Below are 17,322 nucleotides of genomic sequence, written 5' to 3' on the forward strand. Positions count from 1 at the left end.
AACCATACTGCTGCTCGTTAACCGTCACCTCTCTTAACCTAGCTTGTATTACTCTTTCCCGTATCTACATGCAGTGGCTAATCAACTATATACCTCTGTAGTTGCTGCAGTTCTGCACATCGCCCTTATTCTTGAAAATTGGTACCAGTATACTTCTTCTCCACTCCTCAGGCATCCTCTCACTTTCCAAGATTGTGTTACACAATCTAGTTAAAAACTCCACTGCCATCTCTCCTAAACACCTCCATGCCTCCACAAGTATATCATCTGGACCAACTGCCTTTCCACTCTTCATGCTCTTCATAGCTGCCTTCACTCTTCCTCCTTGCTAATCCACCGCACTTCCTGATTCACTATCCCCACATCATCCAACCTTCTCTCTCTCTCTCTCATTTTCTTCATTCGTCAGCCCATCAAAGTACTCCTTCCACCTTCTCAGTACACTCTCCTCGCTTGTCAGCACATTTCCATCTCTATCCTTGATCGCCCTAACCTGCTGCACATCCTTCCCAGCTCGATCCCTCTGTCTAGCCAATCAGTACAAGTCCTTTTCTCCTTCCTTAGTGTCTAACCTCTCATACAACTCACCATATGCCTTTTCTTTTGCCACCTCTCTCTTTGCTTTATGCTGCATCTCCTTGTACTCCTATTTTCTTCATCTCTCTTACTATCCCACGGCTTCCTTGCCAACCTCTTCCTCTGTATACTTTGCTGTATTTCCTCGTTCCACCACCAAGTCTCCTTGTCTTCCTTCCTCTGTCCTGATGACACACCAAGTACCTTCCTATCTGTCTCCCTCACTATTTCTGCACTGCTTACCCACCCATCCGGCAACTCTTCACAACAGAACTCCACCCAACAGTCTTCCTTCTTCAACTTCCACCATTTGATCCTTGACTTTGCCTTCACTTGCTTCCTCTTTTTGGTCTCCGAAGTCATCCTACAGAACACCATCCGATGCTACCTAGCTACGTTCTCCCCTGTCACCACCTAGCAGTCTCCAATCCCTTTCAGATCGCACCTTCTACATAACATATAGTCCACCTTTGTGCACTTTCCTCCACTCTTGTACATCACCCTGTGTTCCTCCCTCTTGTTGAAATATGTATTCACCACAGCCATTTCCATCCTTTTCGCAAAATCCACCACCATCTGTCCTTCCACATTTCTCTCCTTGACACCATACCTACCCATCACCTCTGTTCCCTTTACCAACATGCCCATTGAAGCCTGCTCCAATCACCACTCTCCTGCTTGGCTACACTCTCCACCACTTCATCCAACTCACTCCAGAATTCTTCTTTCTCTTCCATCTCACACCCAACTTGCGGGGTATATGTGCTGATAACATTCATCAATACACCTTCGATTTCCAACTTCATACTCATCACTCTGTCTGACACTCTCATCACCTCCAGCACACTCTTGGCATATTCTTCCTTAAGAATTAGGAAGTTCTCCTTCCATTCACACCATGGTAGAAGAGTTTGAACCCGCCTCCGATGCTCCTGGCCTTACTCCCCTTCCATATGGTCTCCTGCACACACAGTATACCTACCTTTCTTCTTTCCATCATATCAGGCAGCTCTCTCCCTTTACCAGTCATAGTGCCAGTATTCAAAGTTCCGACTCTCACCTCCACACTCCTACCCTTCCTCCTCTCTCGCTGCCTCTGGACATGCCTTCCCCCTCTCCTTCTCCTTCATCCAAAAGTAGCATAGTTTCCACCGGCACCCTGTTGGTTAACAGTACCAGCAGTGGTTGTTGGTAACCCGGGCCTCGACCGATCTGGTATAGAAATCTAATTTATGATCTGCATATTTGATTTGGCAAAGATTTTATGCCGTATACCCTTCTGTACTGAGTTTGTGCATCCTCAGTGGCTGGGTTAATCCCGGTAAAAAAGCATTAATCCCGGTAAAAAAGCATTGCAATTAAAGCAACCTACTGTTATCCCTATCTCACTCTGGTAACTCTTGTTTTTCCAGTTGATGGGAAGTCTGGAAGAGGTTCACATGCCTCAGAATGGCATCAATCACCCAGGAGTGACTGCCCTGGCAACAGCCATGCAGCACAACCCAGGTCTCCGCGTCCTCAACCTTAATGACAACACCTTCACCAAGAAGGGGGCCATCGCCATGGCTCAGGTGCCGTCACCCAGAAGATTAGCTTCATGTGTTTAGATGTAAAGTCATGTATTTGCCAAACACTGAAATGCTAAGATTGTGAGGATATGTTAAGAATGTAATATATATAGCAAATATAGCTCTTTTTTTTCCCTAAACAAATCAGTCACCAAACTGCAGTTGCCATTTTGTCTATTTGTTTGCTGATTTGTATGTAAATGAGAGGCACCATAAAGCTGAAACAAATCTGTCCTTCACAGGCCCTGAAACATTTACGCAATATCCAGGTGATAAACTTTGGCGATTGTCTGGTGAGGTCTGAAGGAGCCATTGCTATTGCAGAAATTGTATCAGAGGGACTGCCGATCCTCAAGGTATCACAAGTGGCAGCACTGGTAGACTACAAATGTTGCTCAGTATATACACACACTACAGTATTTTTGTGTGATTTTCTTAGTCTTTCCAACACTATATAAAATGTAGCTTGACTGACTGAATGTTGACGGTCTTTGTCTTGCCATTGTTTTCTGTTGCTTTTGATTTGATGTTTTTCACGATTCTCAGTGTTTCTTTGGCTTGATTTATCAACAGGAGCTGAATCTGTCATTCGGAGAAATCACAGAGGAAGCTGCTTTAACAGTGGCACAGGCAGTTAAGGACAAAGCCCAGCTGGAGAAGCTGGACCTTAATGGTATACATGCTAAAAGAGTTCATTTTTATTTATCTTAATTTTTATCTGTTTTAAAGGCAGTCCATTTTCACTTTAATCCAGCCAGCATTCACCTGAGTAGGTCTAAAGATATGGTGGAGGGATGACCCTTCTGTCCATTTCCTATTTAGCTCATTTTTGTCCCTTTTGATTTAGCTCAAAGTAATTGTTTTCCATGTTGCACAAGAGCTGCTTACTTGTCGATTGAGCCTGTCCCAACCCCTATAAACTTTGAGGCTGAATCAGACGTCCCTAAAGGATGGACCCTTGGCCTCAGTGGTTGATGCCAAGATCAGCTGTCCACTCCAAATAAAGAATCCTGATATTAACAATTTTACTTGAGAGAGGGCATGTGTTTGACATTGGCTTCTGACAATGTACACTTTAGCTGGCTATTATGGACATTTGCCACCACTATGCTACATCCCTGGAGCGGGACATATTTGCATTGATCACTCCCAGCTGATAAATATCCATCATAGTAGCTTTCTGTCTTGCTCAGCCTCCTCATCAGAGATGGTGTAAGCACCGTCTGTCATGGATCATAAAATACTGTGGCACTGCTTTTTTGTGTCTGCTTATGTGGCTGTGATATGTCATACAAAATGCTGTGTACTTTGTTGGATGTGAGCCACTACGTACTACACCATTAAGTTGCAAAAGGTGACGTAATCACACAAGCAATATATACAGTACTCTGTCTTCAAATTTGTTTATTTTGAATTTAATTTATATGTATGTTCCTTTGGTTCATTTTTACATAATTTGCACTATTTAACATTTTCCTGTGTTTCCATTTCCTTAGGAAACTGTTTAGGGGAGGAGGGCTGCGAGGCCCTACGGGAAACCATGGATGGCATAAATATGGGAGACCTACTTGGCTCCCTCAGGTAATGGCCTCGTGCATTCACTCTGCATTATTATTTTTAATTTTTTTTTGCCCCCCCCCCTTTTTTTTTTTTCTTTCTCTCCCCAGTTGTACTTGGCCAATTACCCCACTCTTCCGAGCTGTCCTTGTTGCTGCTCCACCCCCTCTGCCAATTCGGGGAGGGCTACAGACTACCACGTCTCCTTTGATACATGTGGAGTCGCCAGCCGCTTCTTTTCACCTGACAGTGAGGAGTTTTGCCTGGAGGATGTAGTGCGTGGGGGGATCACGCTATTCCCCCCAGTTCCCCCTCCCCCCTGAACAGGTGCCCTGACCGACCAGAGGAGGCGCTAGTGCAGCGACCAGGACACGTACCCACATTTGGCTCCCCACCCGCAGACACGGCCAATTGTGTCTGTAGGGTTGCCTAACCAAGCCAGCGGTAACATGGGGATTCGAACCGGCGATCCCCGTGTTGGTAGGCAACGGAATAGACCGCTACACTACCCAGACACCCAACTCTGGATTATTCTAAAGATCATAATTACGCTATGACAACCCCTGTTCTAACACTGTTGCCCTAAATAATGCTTTTAATAACTAGTTTATTGGATTTTATATATTTTTGTTCTCTCTGAAAAGATGTTCTGAACTTTGGATCCTGAGCAGATAATAGGTGACAGCTAAGTTTGAGTTTTACATTCATTTTGAACATGTGGAACCCTAGTAAGCAGGGTAAATGCCCCCTTTAAGGGTCTTTCAGTGCTGCTCTTCAAAATATAATTGAAATGTAATCAAAATACTTATATCATTCTAAATGTCCTTAAAGCTACAGTCCTGAAAATTGTCTTCTATCTCCAAGTTAAAGATTTTGCTAACATAAATACACCTAATGTTTAGATAAGCCCTGAAATGTAACAATAAATGTTGGGAGGAACCTAAAATGGCTCACAGGTGTATTGGTATTCGGTCCCTACTTGATATGATATATGATCCTGGGCCAGAGCAGATAAAACCAAATCCCTGATAAGGAACAAAATAGACATGAAACAGCTAAAACAATATAAAAACCATGCATATAACCCAAAAACAAATCTTTGTCATAGTTTCTCTCAATAATTTAGTGACAGGAGGTGCGTCCGGGTAGCATAGCGGTCTAGTCCGTTGCCTACCGCCACGGGGATCGCCGGTTTGAATCCCTCTATTACCTCCGGCTTGGTCGGGCATCCCTACTGACACAATTAGCTGTGTCTGGGTGGGAAGCCGGATGTGGGTATGTGTCCTCATTGCTGCACTAGCGCCTCCTCTGGTCAGTCGGGATGCCTGTTCAGGGGGGAGGGGGAACTGGGGGGAATAGCGGGATTCTCCCACGCGCAATGTCCCCTGGCGAAACTCCTCACTGTCAGGTGAAAAGAAGCAGCTGGCGACGCCACATGTATTGGAGGAGGCATGTGGTAGTCTACAGCCCTCCCCAGCTCGGAAGAGTGGGGTAATTGGCCGGATACAATTGGGGAGAAAATAAGGGGGGGGGATAAAATAAAAAATAATAATTTAGTGACAGGAGCTAAGGATAATTGGTTCTTCCACACTGGAGCACCTTACAGTCTGCCTGTTCAACATCTGGAACCGTGTGATTAAAAAGATGGCATTTCACAGTAGAAACAGTCCTTAGAAGTAACCTATATGCTGATTTGCTGCAGTGACGACGAGGGTGAGCTGGAAGATGAGGATGACGATGATGAAGATGATGAAGATGATGAGTTGGATGAGGAAGAGTTAGAGGAGGAGGAGGAGGAGGAAGTAGAAGAGGAAAACACTGGGAACAAGGTCTGCTAAATAAGGGTTGCTCTTTCATGGTCCTATTAGTTTCTAGTCAGTGTTGCTATTTGGAAGAGCTGTCATGCTTGACCTTAGGTCATGGCTCATGGATATTTATTTTCTAAGCTGTGTATGTGCTCATATGAGTTGAAAAAAATAAAAGCTGAAGAGCTGTATAGAAGTATGATCTGTAAAAACTACTGAAGTGGAGTCTGAATGAAAAGTTGTACATCTTACTTTTTTCCTTAATATCACAAATGTACTTTTAGGAGCATGTGTGTTGCGAAATTTGAATCCCTTAAGAATACCCAGAGATGTTGAACATTTATTACATCTGTCCTCTTTAACCATCTATCCTTCAGACTATTTTAAAGGCAACATTAGTTTCATAGTCTGTATATTTAATGTCATGGTATTAGCTGACCTATTCCCGCCCGCCCAAATCATCCCTCCCAGGTTTCTACCCCTACACCAGCCTCCCGGCCCCCGGATGTCTCCTCCTTCCTCTGCTTCCCCTCCCCAGACAAGCTGCTTAAACTGGGCGCCAAGAGAGCCCTGCTCATCGAACAGCAGGTATGTATAGGGGATGTGTGTGTATACACGCAAATATAAACATGCCTTTCTGAAGTTAGCTGCTGTAACTACAGTGGAATTTTTTTTTAACTACAGTGACCCATTTGTGTGAACTGCACAATAGAGTTTGGGGATGCAAATGTAACATTTGGGATGGTATTCCACCGTGGGAGAGAGGCTTTTTCCCTCTTTGTTGAGTTTTTTATAGCCCTAAATCAAAGTTACGGTCATTTATTCACATTACATTCTCTAAAAATGGATAAAAAGGATTTGAATGAAGCAAAAGTGCTCAGGAAAAAAATGGGAGGAAACTCAGGAAAAACATTAGAGGAGAGAGCCCTCTTCCAGGATGGATAGGTGTACCACAGGCGTACACTTGATGAAACAATGCCTAGATAGAAAAAAAGTGGACATGTTCAACAAGGACCTTGATGTTAATATGATATAAGGATATGATTACCCTTTTACCCTGTAGGGCAGGGGTCGGGAACCTTTTTGACTGGGAGAGCCATAAAAGCCAAATATTTCTAAATATATTTCATTGAGAGCCATATAGTATTTTTAACGTATAATAAATTAAATATGTCTTACTTTTAATGCGACTTCTGGTGCTGCATGGTTTTGCTGATGGCCTTGTAGTCTGGTTCATACGTGGTGAGGTTGAGCTTCATGCAGGCGTTGAGGCTTCCATCAGTTAAACGTGAGCGTAGGTTGGTCTTAATGTTCCTCATATGCGAGAAAGACTGTTCACATGCATATGTAGAGCCAAACATGGTCAATACGGCAATACTCACACGCTGCATTGTGTGGTATGTCACAGGAAGCTCGTTCCAAGTTTTAAGAATCAGCTGGTCTTCAGGTTGAAGATTTTTAATTTCTGTCCACTTGTGTTCCCTCGCCAGCTCTGCTCGCTGTCGCGCAAGACTTTCCAACTCTCCATTAAGTGACTTGAACTTACTCATCCACATGTCTGATGCCTTCAGGTCAGCAACTTCCAGCTCAAAGTCTCCGATAGAGACCCCGGGGATGCATGTCAGGTCGATTTTGTCCACTGCACACTCATGTGGATGAGTGATGAACTTGAAAAGACCAGTGCGCGCACGAAATTCTCCAAAACGTGCTTTGAATGACTGCAGGAGATTGAACGTAAAGCCAGCTAGCTGCTGGAGATCCAGATGTTGAGTGGAGTCACTTGCTAAGCATGCATCTCTAAATTGTTACAGTCTTTCAAAGTGCAGAAGACGACCTGTTTCAATGTCCCTGAGAAAGACTTCCAGCTTGCTTTCAAATGCAAACACTGCTTGTTGAAGGGATGAGATTGTATTTCCAATACCTTGCATTTTCACATTGAGCTGGTTCAGATGGCCAGTTATGTCCACGAGATAGTGAAACTGCAGGAGCCAGTCAGTGTTTAGCTCAGGATGCTTGACGCCTTTCATTTCAAGAAAAGTCCGGATTTCACTCAGGCAAGCTGCAAAACGGCTGAGCACCTTCCCCCTTGACAACCAACGCACGTTGCTGTGTAAAAGCAGACCGGGATAATGATTCCCAACTTCTTCTAACAGAGCTTTAAACTGGCGATCATTTAAAGCTCGGGCAACAATAAAGTTGACCACTCGAATGACCAGAGACATCACCTCGCCAAGCTCCTGGCTACACGTCTGAGCGCAAAGCGCCTCCTGGTGCAGGATGCAATGAAAACTTAGGATGGCTCTCTTTTCATGTTCACGGAGAAGCGCTACAAATCCTTTGTTCTTTCCCAACATACAGGGTGCACCATCAGTACAGACAGAAATAAGTTTATCCATCGGTAGTTTTTTTTCTTTAGCAAACTCCATGAAAGACATGAATAAATCCTCTCCTCTTGTTGTCCCTTTCATTGGCAAAACAGCCAAGCTTTCCTCACGCAGTGTGTCACCTGCAGCATACCTGGCAATGATACTGCACTGAGATAGATGGCTAACGTCTGTTGACTCATCTAACGCGAGAGAAAAGTATGTCCCGGCGTTTATGTCCTTAATTTGTGTTTCCTCGACTTGATTGCTACGATCGTGCACAGTTCTTGCTGACAGGGGCATGTCTTTTATTCGTTTGATTATCTTGTCTTTATTTGGGAAGTCATCAAACAGTTCATTGGCCACATCAAGCATGAATGTTTTGGCATACTCGCCATCTGTGAATGACTTTCCATTCCTTACTATTGCCAAAGCCCCCGCAAAGCTAGCGGAATTCCCGTCACCTTGCTTGGTCCACACACGTAGTTGCTGCTGACTCGTCTGCACTCTCCGCTGTAGCTCCTCGCATGCCCTTTTCCTGCTGTCCCCCGCTGGATATTTCGATGCAAATGAAGCATGGTGCGTATCGAAGTGCCGCTTTATATTTGACCGTTTCATCGATGCAATTTTATCATTGCATATTAGACATACCGCAGATCCTGCTCTCTCCACAAATGCAAATTCCTCTGTCCACGCAGCCTGGAATGCACGGTAATCATCGTCTTTTTTTCTTTTCGCCATCTTTTCCGTTACAAGGGTTGAAGCGGATAAACTAGTTGGCTATCTGATAAAATTGATTTCTTCACCTTTACAATGACCCGGAAATGCTCGCGAGCCATTGGTTCCCGACCCGACCCACGGGTGACCCGTGAAACTTATCTTCAAAACTAATTTCTGTTTACTTTAAAATGACACAGTATTATTAAGAAATATCACAAGTATTTTAAAATCAGTTCCAAACTGATTTTTTTGAAAAAAAAAATAATTTTCAACTCAAAATTGTCTGGGAGCCATATGCCGTCACCGGAAGAGCCATATATGGCTCGCGAGCCATAGGTTCCCGACCGCTGCTGTAGGGGTTTTTTGTGTGTTTTTATATGGTGGAAGAAGACTTTCTGTCTTTTTCTTGGTCTAGGTGGATGTGTCAGACCCTGCGAAGATGGCTGAGGCCTTCCTAAAGATCTCATCTGTGTACAAAGAAGATGACGAGGACATTAAGAATGCAGTGTTGGACAGTATTGGTGAGAGAGTGTCTTTATCTCTACACTGCTTTAATGTCTGACAAACTGACTGGTGGAAAAGCCCAACTTCCTATTTGAAGCTGTTTTTTCCCCCTCTCTCTCTCTCAGATGCAGTTCTGAAGAAAGCTTTTGCCACGCCTACTTTTCAGGGTTACAGTTTTGTATCATCTTTGCTAGTGTTGCTTGGACTGATCAAGGTATGCTTGATTGATATCATATATATATATGTCTCTACCTCTGGAGAAAGCTGACATTAGTATAACTTGTCAAATTGTGGGCACATTGCCCTCCCTTCCTGACAATTTACTCATCTTTTTTTTTCTCTGCTTCTGACTGCTCCCTTTTTATCCCATCCTCAATATAACTCTCAATTCATCCATGTCCTCTTCTCTTATTCCTTCCTTGCAATTATTCCAATTTTTCATTCCAAACTGTTTTGTCTCCAACCCCTTCTGCACAACTCTCCCCACTCTCAACTTTTCCTTCCCATCATCCCTCCTTGTCCAGAGTGAGGACAAGGTAAAGCCTGTGCGTGTGGTGCCTGGGCACCTCCAGGTATTGGAGCACATTGTTCAACAAGACTACTTCCCCAAAGAGAATGTGGCTGTGCTGGAGGCCTTCATGTCCCGGTAAGGGCGTGACTGAATGAGACAGACAGCAGGCAGCTCCCAGGTATCCCCTCTCATTGTAGATTAAACATGACTGTCACCTTCAAGGATAATGCACACTCATAAATGTACTGTATATGCACGTGGTGGGTATAGTAGTGACTAGAGTGCATACATATCACAAATACAGTTATGTTCATTATTAGGTGTGTTGCTGGGATTTTTCCATAAATTTATGGAATGTGAGAATTACAGTCTGTCAACTCAGCAATCAGTTTCACTGAACATTTTTTTCGATTTCCTACTGTCTAAAAGACATGCATCAAAAAGACATGCATGTTAGGGTTAATACTCCTGCTTGTGGCCCTGACCCAAGTAATGGAGAAAAGAATTTGAGTTGGTCCTCAGGCACTGCAGCTGCCCACTTCTCCTATACAATAGGATGGGTTAAATGCAGAGAACATTTCATTCAAAAAATACAATTTGTTGTAAGGTACATTGACAAAATACAGTGGCTTTCTTCTCATTGTACACCGATCAGCCAAAACATTAAAATCACTGACAGGTAAGTGAATATTATTGCGTTACAGTGGCACCTGTCAAGGGTTGGTATATATTAGGCAACAAGTTAACAGTCAGTTCTTGACGTTGATGAGTTGGAAGCAGGAAAAATGGGCAAGCATATAAGGATCTGAGCGACTGTGACAAGGGCCAAATTGTGATGGCTAGACAACTGGGTCAGAGCATCTCCAAAACTGCCGATCTTGTGGGGTGTTCCCGGTATGCAGTGGTCAGTACCTATGTCTTGGCAATTATTTAATTCTACTCTGACAATAAATGAGGAGCAAGACAAAAATCTTTTATTGTCACACTTAATAGGCTCATGAACATGCACACAAAGCATAGACACTGAAGTACGCGCCAATCAGTACACTACAGTCTCTTATAGGGCAGTTATCTGTCCTCCTCATCTCATGTTTTCCAGCTCACGTCCCACCAAAGCTGTTTCTCCAATTATTGTGTACAGACTTTGCTACACTCAGTGAATTTCTCATATTTGTCTGCTATCAGCTAATAGTTAACAATAGGCCTTTATTTGTTCACATGGAGAAGACATTTAATAACACTAGCCTTGTTCTGTTACATACGAACTTTAAGCATCTATCTAAGCAATATAGACTAAAGTTAAACATGGTCAAAGGTTAAAAGTAAGCAAACACCATATATGATTATATGGCAGACAATTTGCCTTCACAACCTACTAAAAGTGGTCCAAAGAAGGACAGCCGGTGAACCAGCAACAAGGCTCACCGATGCGCGTGGGGAGGAAAGGCTAGTCTGTCTGGTCTGATCCCACAGAAGAGCTACCCTAGATCAAATTGCTGAAAAAGTTAATAATAGTTACCATAGATGGGTGTCAGAACTCACAGTGCATTGCAGCTTGCTGTGCATGGGCCTGCATAGCCGTAGACCAGTCAGAGTGCCCATGATGATCCCTATCCACCACCGAAAGCACCTATCATGTGGTCAACCAATTGCGTGTGCGTCATTCACCTGGGGGAGAGATGGCACCAGGATACACTATCGGAAGAAGGCAAGCAGGCAGAGGCCCTGACATTCATGTGGATGTTCCTTAGACAGGTACCACCTATCTAAACATTGTTGCAGACCAAGTACACCCCTTCATGGCAACGGTATTCCCTGATGGCAGAGGCCTCTTTCAGCAGGATAATGCACCCTGCCACACTGCAAAAATTGTTCAGGAATGATTTGAGCAACATGACAAATAGTTCAAAGTGTTGCCTTGGGCCTTCAAATTCCCCAGATCCCAATCTGATCGAGCATCTGTGGCATGTGCTGCAAAAACAAGTCCGGTCCATGGAGGCACCATCTCGCAACTACAGGACTTAAAGGATCTGCTGCTAACGTCCTGGTGCCAGATACCAGAGGACACCTTCAGAGGTCTTGTAGAGTCCATGCCTCGAAGGGGTCAGGGCTGTTTTGGTAGCACGAGGGGGGACCTACACAATATTAGGCAGGTGGTTTTAATGTTTTGGCTGATCGGTGTATGATGCAAAGCTTACAATGGTCCTTTTCCAGAAGAACAGAAAACATATACAGTCGCTATTAGAGGTGCACAGATCCACTTTTTTTTTTCCAGTTCCGATTCGGATAGCTGAATTTGGATGTCTACCAATACCAGAGCTAATACCAGAGCTCTTTTTTCTTGATTACTATTATTATCATCATTATTATTATTATGTGTAAGGTTACATGAGGCTTTTGTAAACCACACAGCACTCCTTAGTGAAAGAGCAAAAAATATACAAAAATGCATTAAAAGTTGAATTTGTTCCATAGCAATTTATTTGAACTGTAGTGTAAGTCGGCTTCACATACAAATGGGTCTAGGAGTGCAAATTGCTAGGGCAACACCTTTAACGTGTTAATTGACTTAGAGTCAAGCTGTGCTTCTTTCTTCCTCAAATTACCCAAAATATACTTCTTCTTTTTTTTTAGACAAAAAGACCTATCCTGTAGTCATTTTATGTTAAAGTGCCAGAAAGATTTATATTTTTTTGTTGGTGAAAGACATAAAACAACATTGACTAAGTGGTGATCTTCAGAACCAACTGGAAATATGTTGCTCCTGACTAAACATGGTGTCTGGTGATATACACCCTGTCTAGCCTGGTAGCACTGACCCTGGCCCCTGAAACCTTTACCCATGTGTACTGTCTGGTGGTTGATTTTTTTTTTTTCCTCTCTCTCTCCCAAGCCTCAATTAAATCAAATTGTGAAAATAATCTTGATAAAGCAATGGAAGATGTCCTGTCACTTGTCGTCACCAAGTGCTAGGGGAAGGAGGATGATAATATTGTCATCCTTCTTCTCCTAGCTTTCGGTGACAGGCCAGTCCGCCGCCACCTTCTCACCATCACTGCACCTCGTGCACCAGGGAGGCTATGCAGCAGCACCACTAACTCCACACACACACACACACTGAGTCCCTCTGATACAGTTACGTCATCTATGGACATTTTAGCTTTCTCCGAATTACTGTAGATTTTAGGAGAATCCAGGCGCACATTTCGTGGAATTTCACTTGTTTTCCCATGTCCATTGGCCTTGTTACTTCACCGTCTCCTCGCTGCTCCCCCCATTTCAGCTGCCTGGTCAGCGGCTTCCGTATCCTCTGCTTCCCACTCTCTATGCGGGCAAGCAAAGCGCTTCTGTTCCACGTCCCCACACTCAAAACACTTCATACTACCTGAACTTTCATATACCACATTTGCTATGGGCTTAAATTTGCATTACTACATGTTTATAATTCATAAAAACATCAGACTATAGAATCTGACTAGATTCTACAGAATGCGGACCGGCAGTTCTGACGGTCATCCTGGCTGGCGTTCGTTCTCTGGACAGTGGAATTTTTGGACTGTTGCACTGGGTGGACTGTGCTGTTAACTGTTTTGTGGGGGGGTTTTTTTTGCTTTGTTCTCTGTTTTTGGGAAGTTTTGGCTATGTGTTTTTGTCTTTTGTGTTGCACTGCTGGGTGGGGGGAACGAAATTTTGTCTCTTTTGTGTACGCAAGTACATGAAATGACAAGAAATTGTCCCTGATCTGGATCGGTCGTGGATCGGTAACGCCAGTTCGATATCTGATGAGTGAATTTCATCAGTATTGGCACCCGATACCGATATTGGATCGGATCGGCCCCAACTGTGGTCGCTATATAATCCCAGGGCAATAACATCCATCTTTTCCTGGATATAAGGATTGTGGGAGGCATAGGAAAATTTTCAACCCAAATTCAAAGAATAATTTGTTGGATTTTACAATAATACAACTGTTATTGCATACAAGCTGTATTATTGTATAACTATTGTTCATACCCCCACCCACCCTGACTGGCTGTAGGCTGTAAAAACTTAAAACAACAGCGTTGGTTTTTCTGAGAACTTTTACATGAATACTGCTTAAGAGTGTTTTTGTTTTTTGACCCATAGAAACAACAAGGCCCTGGAGTCGTGCGGCAGTGCCAAAAACACCCTCCAGTCCACACTTCAGAGGGTCAGGTCTGAGAGCTGAGGACCACATGAGAACATGAGCACACATAAACACAGACTGGACTTAATATGAACTGAACAACAATATTCTTACCCTACACAAGGAGAGTTTACATACCCATGGACCTATGGAATCCTGCACATATGGAAATTAAAGGGCACACAGCAGAGCTGTACTTAAGGATGGACTACCGTTAACAAACGCCACCTCCCTGTCCCACCATTGTCCTTTCCAACTCCCATCACCAAACAGGACGCCTGATTCTGATGGATCATATCAGCTTTGTGTGTTTGAAGTGAACTTTATTTTTACAGGGTGGACTAACTGACTGGAGTGTTATATTGCACAACATGTATGCACACATTGGACATTAGTAAAGATAGGAAATCTCCCTCCAAGTCAAGTTAATAAGAAAAAAAACCCAATTCTTTTAAAGAATGATCTTCAAGGGATCTCTCCTTTTAATTCTTGTTTCAGGCATTAAGCATTTTTGCAGTATAAAGAAATAGTCTTTATGAAACCCGCTTCCACTGGTTTCTTTACTCTGTGGCCTGATCTGTGACTAAAACGTTAGCCCTTCAATTTTCTTTTTCAGGTTGACCCTTTTTGTAGTTGTCTATTATTCAATATGAAAATAGTATAAAAACCTTAAATTGTAAAACAAAAAATATACATAACATTGGCTGCTGAATACACTATTGACATAGATTGTGGATTACAAAAGTTCAATCAAAAGGGACAAAATATGTGTACATTGCTTATCTTGGATTTTAACCAGGTGCTGGCTGCAAAGATATCTCAACTTGCCTGACCAAAGTTCAATTCAGTGCTTCGATTCAACATCTCTTGCAGTTGGCACATGCAAATTTTTGTTTTTGATTAAGTTGTAATGTTTTACAGGCAAGGCTTGAATGAGATATGCTTTAGATATGTGCTCCAAATAAAATAATTTCACAGTTGCGGGTGCATATTATCTTTTCATACAGCAAATAACGGCTTTAATTTAAGGGCACAGCACCGATGGCGGTCTTGTCAATCCGCATAATGATTTGGCAACATTTTAAGTCGGATGCCCTCCCTGACACAACCACTACCCTATGGATGGAGGCACAGGTAAAGCGCTGGATGCCATCCCAGTATTCATGGACTTGCACCCATGCCTGTGGTCATTTTAATTTAAGCATAGTACCTTTTGCTTTCATGACATATCCCACTCCCAACTCTTTCCAAACAGGGGGGGATGTTTCTTACACTACACAAATCTAAGCTGCGTGCATACTAGTTAGACAGACGTGCATACTAGTTACACAATTTTAAGATTACTCTGGTCTTTCCTTCCAGAATTTGTCTTTAGACAGAAAGGATCCATTAATTACAAACTTTTCCTGTCATTCAGTGGTGTTTCCTTCTATTGGACAGTTGGGTTTTTGTAAATGATGAGCTTGTCTTGTTTAGCACATTGAATTGTGTCCGACTTTACCAAAGGTGAAGTAATTTTAAAAATCAATTCAATTTAACTTTTATTTCGGGAATCAGCAACGCTGTCATTTCATTTCATGTGCACAAGTACATGAGATGAAATGACAAATATTTCCCCTAGCCCACAGCAGTGCAACACAAAGACAAAAACACATAACCAAACTAACACATATATCCAAACTAAAAAAATCGCTGTCCAGGGAAACGAACACCAGCCAGGACGACTGTCAGAACTGCCGGTCTGCATGGGCTAGCAGTTAGCTTAGCCTGCCCCGCTTCCGCGTCCTGTCAGACTAACCTCTGTGTTTCCTCTTGGGGCACAGTTCTGGGCCCACCGGATGCAGCAGACCAGGCTCCCTCAGCCGATTGATTCAACACCAGCTCTCCCAGCCAGACACCCTCAACACACCTCCCCACGACAACACCAAAAAACACCACAGTCAACACCAGGCGAGGCTGCCGCCAGAACACCCTACTATTATTGGAACTGCCAGTCTGCACGGGCTAGCAGTTAACTTAGCCTCCCCCGCTTCTGTGTCCTTTCAGACCGCCCTCGGTGTTACTTTCTGGGGCAAGGCTCCAGGCAGGGCCGTGGTCCCTGGGCCCACAGGATACAGGCCAATCCAGTGCCAGTTCTCCCAGCCATCAAACGAAGACAAAACTAAGACGCAGACGTGGACAAAGACACTGCATGGACGGTACTGGGTGAGGTTGCTGCAAACGTGAATTCGCGCCGCCATCTTCCCACACCGGTATTGGGTGAGGCCGCTGCAAACATGAATTCACGCCACCATCTTTCCACACCGGAAGCGAAATCATTCACATGGGTCCATATCAGTATTAAAAAAACAATACAATACGAGGACAACAACACAAAGATATAATCATTGCAGTTCACAGTGATTAAAACACATAGACATTTGTTCCAATGTTTCCAAAAACAAGAGAAGTAAGGTTAGTTAGGGCCATTATGATTACATTTTTTTAATTAATCGACACAAATTTGTACATGAAATTCCTAAACACAGCATGAAATGTGGGAACATTACTAGTCACAAACATATAACTTGCACTTGTCCATTTTGGGAGCTTGAGCAAAATTGTGAGTGCATCATTAAATGCCACCTGTTCATTTTCATTTTTGCCTACTATAACCACCACAAGTGAGCTGGAATGAGTGGAGTACAGTAGGCTTTAAAAAGGGTTGTTTTAACATCTGTACACATGAAATTTGTGCACCAGTATATTGGCGTGTGCATACATTTTGCAACATTGGCGCTGCACAACGTCATCTTCACTGATGATATGACCCGGATAGCTTTGTTCACCACATTTAGCGCTCGGTCTGCCATAAAGAATGAAGGAAAATTATGTTTCTGATCTTCCTTGGTTTTAGCAATCATGTCAAAACTCTTTTTAGAGTTAAATTTAATGTCACAGTGCACACCATAACCTGAGCAGTTGCTGCAAGCCAGCACTATAAGAAAACAGGACAACTAAGTCACCAGCGTATATCAGATGGTTAATGAGACTATTCCCCATACATACAGGCTTACACACTTAACTTTTTAGAACGATCATCCATATACAGATTGAAGTGAACAGGTGACAGTATTCCACCTTATCTAACCCCCCCATTGGTCACTAGGAAGAGTCCAGAGATACTCTTACCCCATCTAGCTTGCATGGTTTGATGCGAATACCAAAAGTGCAAGATCCTTATTAATTGGGCGTCCAGGTAGCATAGCGGTCTATTCCATTGTCTACCAACACGAGGACTGCCAGTTCAAATCCCCATGTTACCTCCGGCTTGGTCGGGCGTCCCTACAGACACAATTGGCCGTGTCTGTGGGTGGGAAGCCGAATGTGGGTATGTGTCCTGGTCGCTGCACTAGTGCCTCCTCTGGTCGGTCAGGATGCCTGAGGGGGGAGGAGGAACTGCGGGGAATAGCGTGATCCCCCTGGTGAAACTCCTCACTGGCAGGTGAAAAGAAGCGGCTGGTGACTCCACATGTATCGGAGGAAGCATGTGGGAGTCTGCAGCCCTCCC

At 43.5% G+C, this 17,322-nt stretch overlaps 1 protein-coding gene across 2 annotated transcripts in view; it reads left to right on the forward strand.

Annotated features, from left to right (window-relative positions):
* Positions 1 to 14,743, forward strand: part of rangap1a (RAN GTPase activating protein 1a) — a 34,219-nt gene extending 19,476 nt beyond the window's left edge. The window contains exons 7-16 of one of the 2 annotated variants that reach the window (XM_056288032.1): positions 1,989 to 2,147; positions 2,387 to 2,500; positions 2,718 to 2,817; positions 3,641 to 3,725; positions 5,404 to 5,530; positions 5,978 to 6,094; positions 9,005 to 9,110; positions 9,219 to 9,307; positions 9,618 to 9,782; positions 13,733 to 14,743. In XM_056288032.1, coding sequence (XP_056144007.1) covers positions 1,989 to 2,147; positions 2,387 to 2,500; positions 2,718 to 2,817; positions 3,641 to 3,725; positions 5,404 to 5,530; positions 5,978 to 6,094; positions 9,005 to 9,110; positions 9,219 to 9,307; positions 9,618 to 9,743 — 1,023 coding nt within the window. In that variant the 3' untranslated portion in view covers positions 9,744 to 9,782; positions 13,733 to 14,743. The remainder of the gene's footprint in view (positions 1 to 1,988; positions 2,148 to 2,386; positions 2,501 to 2,717; positions 2,818 to 3,640; positions 3,726 to 5,403; positions 5,531 to 5,977; positions 6,095 to 9,004; positions 9,111 to 9,218; positions 9,308 to 9,617; positions 9,783 to 13,732) is intronic. The other variant, XM_056288031.1, reaches the window with a different exon arrangement.
* The last annotated feature ends 2,579 nt before the right edge of the window (positions 14,744 to 17,322 follow it).

Source organism: Lampris incognitus, chromosome 10 (genome assembly GCF_029633865.1).
Source record: "Lampris incognitus isolate fLamInc1 chromosome 10, fLamInc1.hap2, whole genome shotgun sequence".
Lineage (NCBI taxonomy): Eukaryota > Metazoa > Chordata > Actinopteri > Lampriformes > Lampridae > Lampris > Lampris incognitus.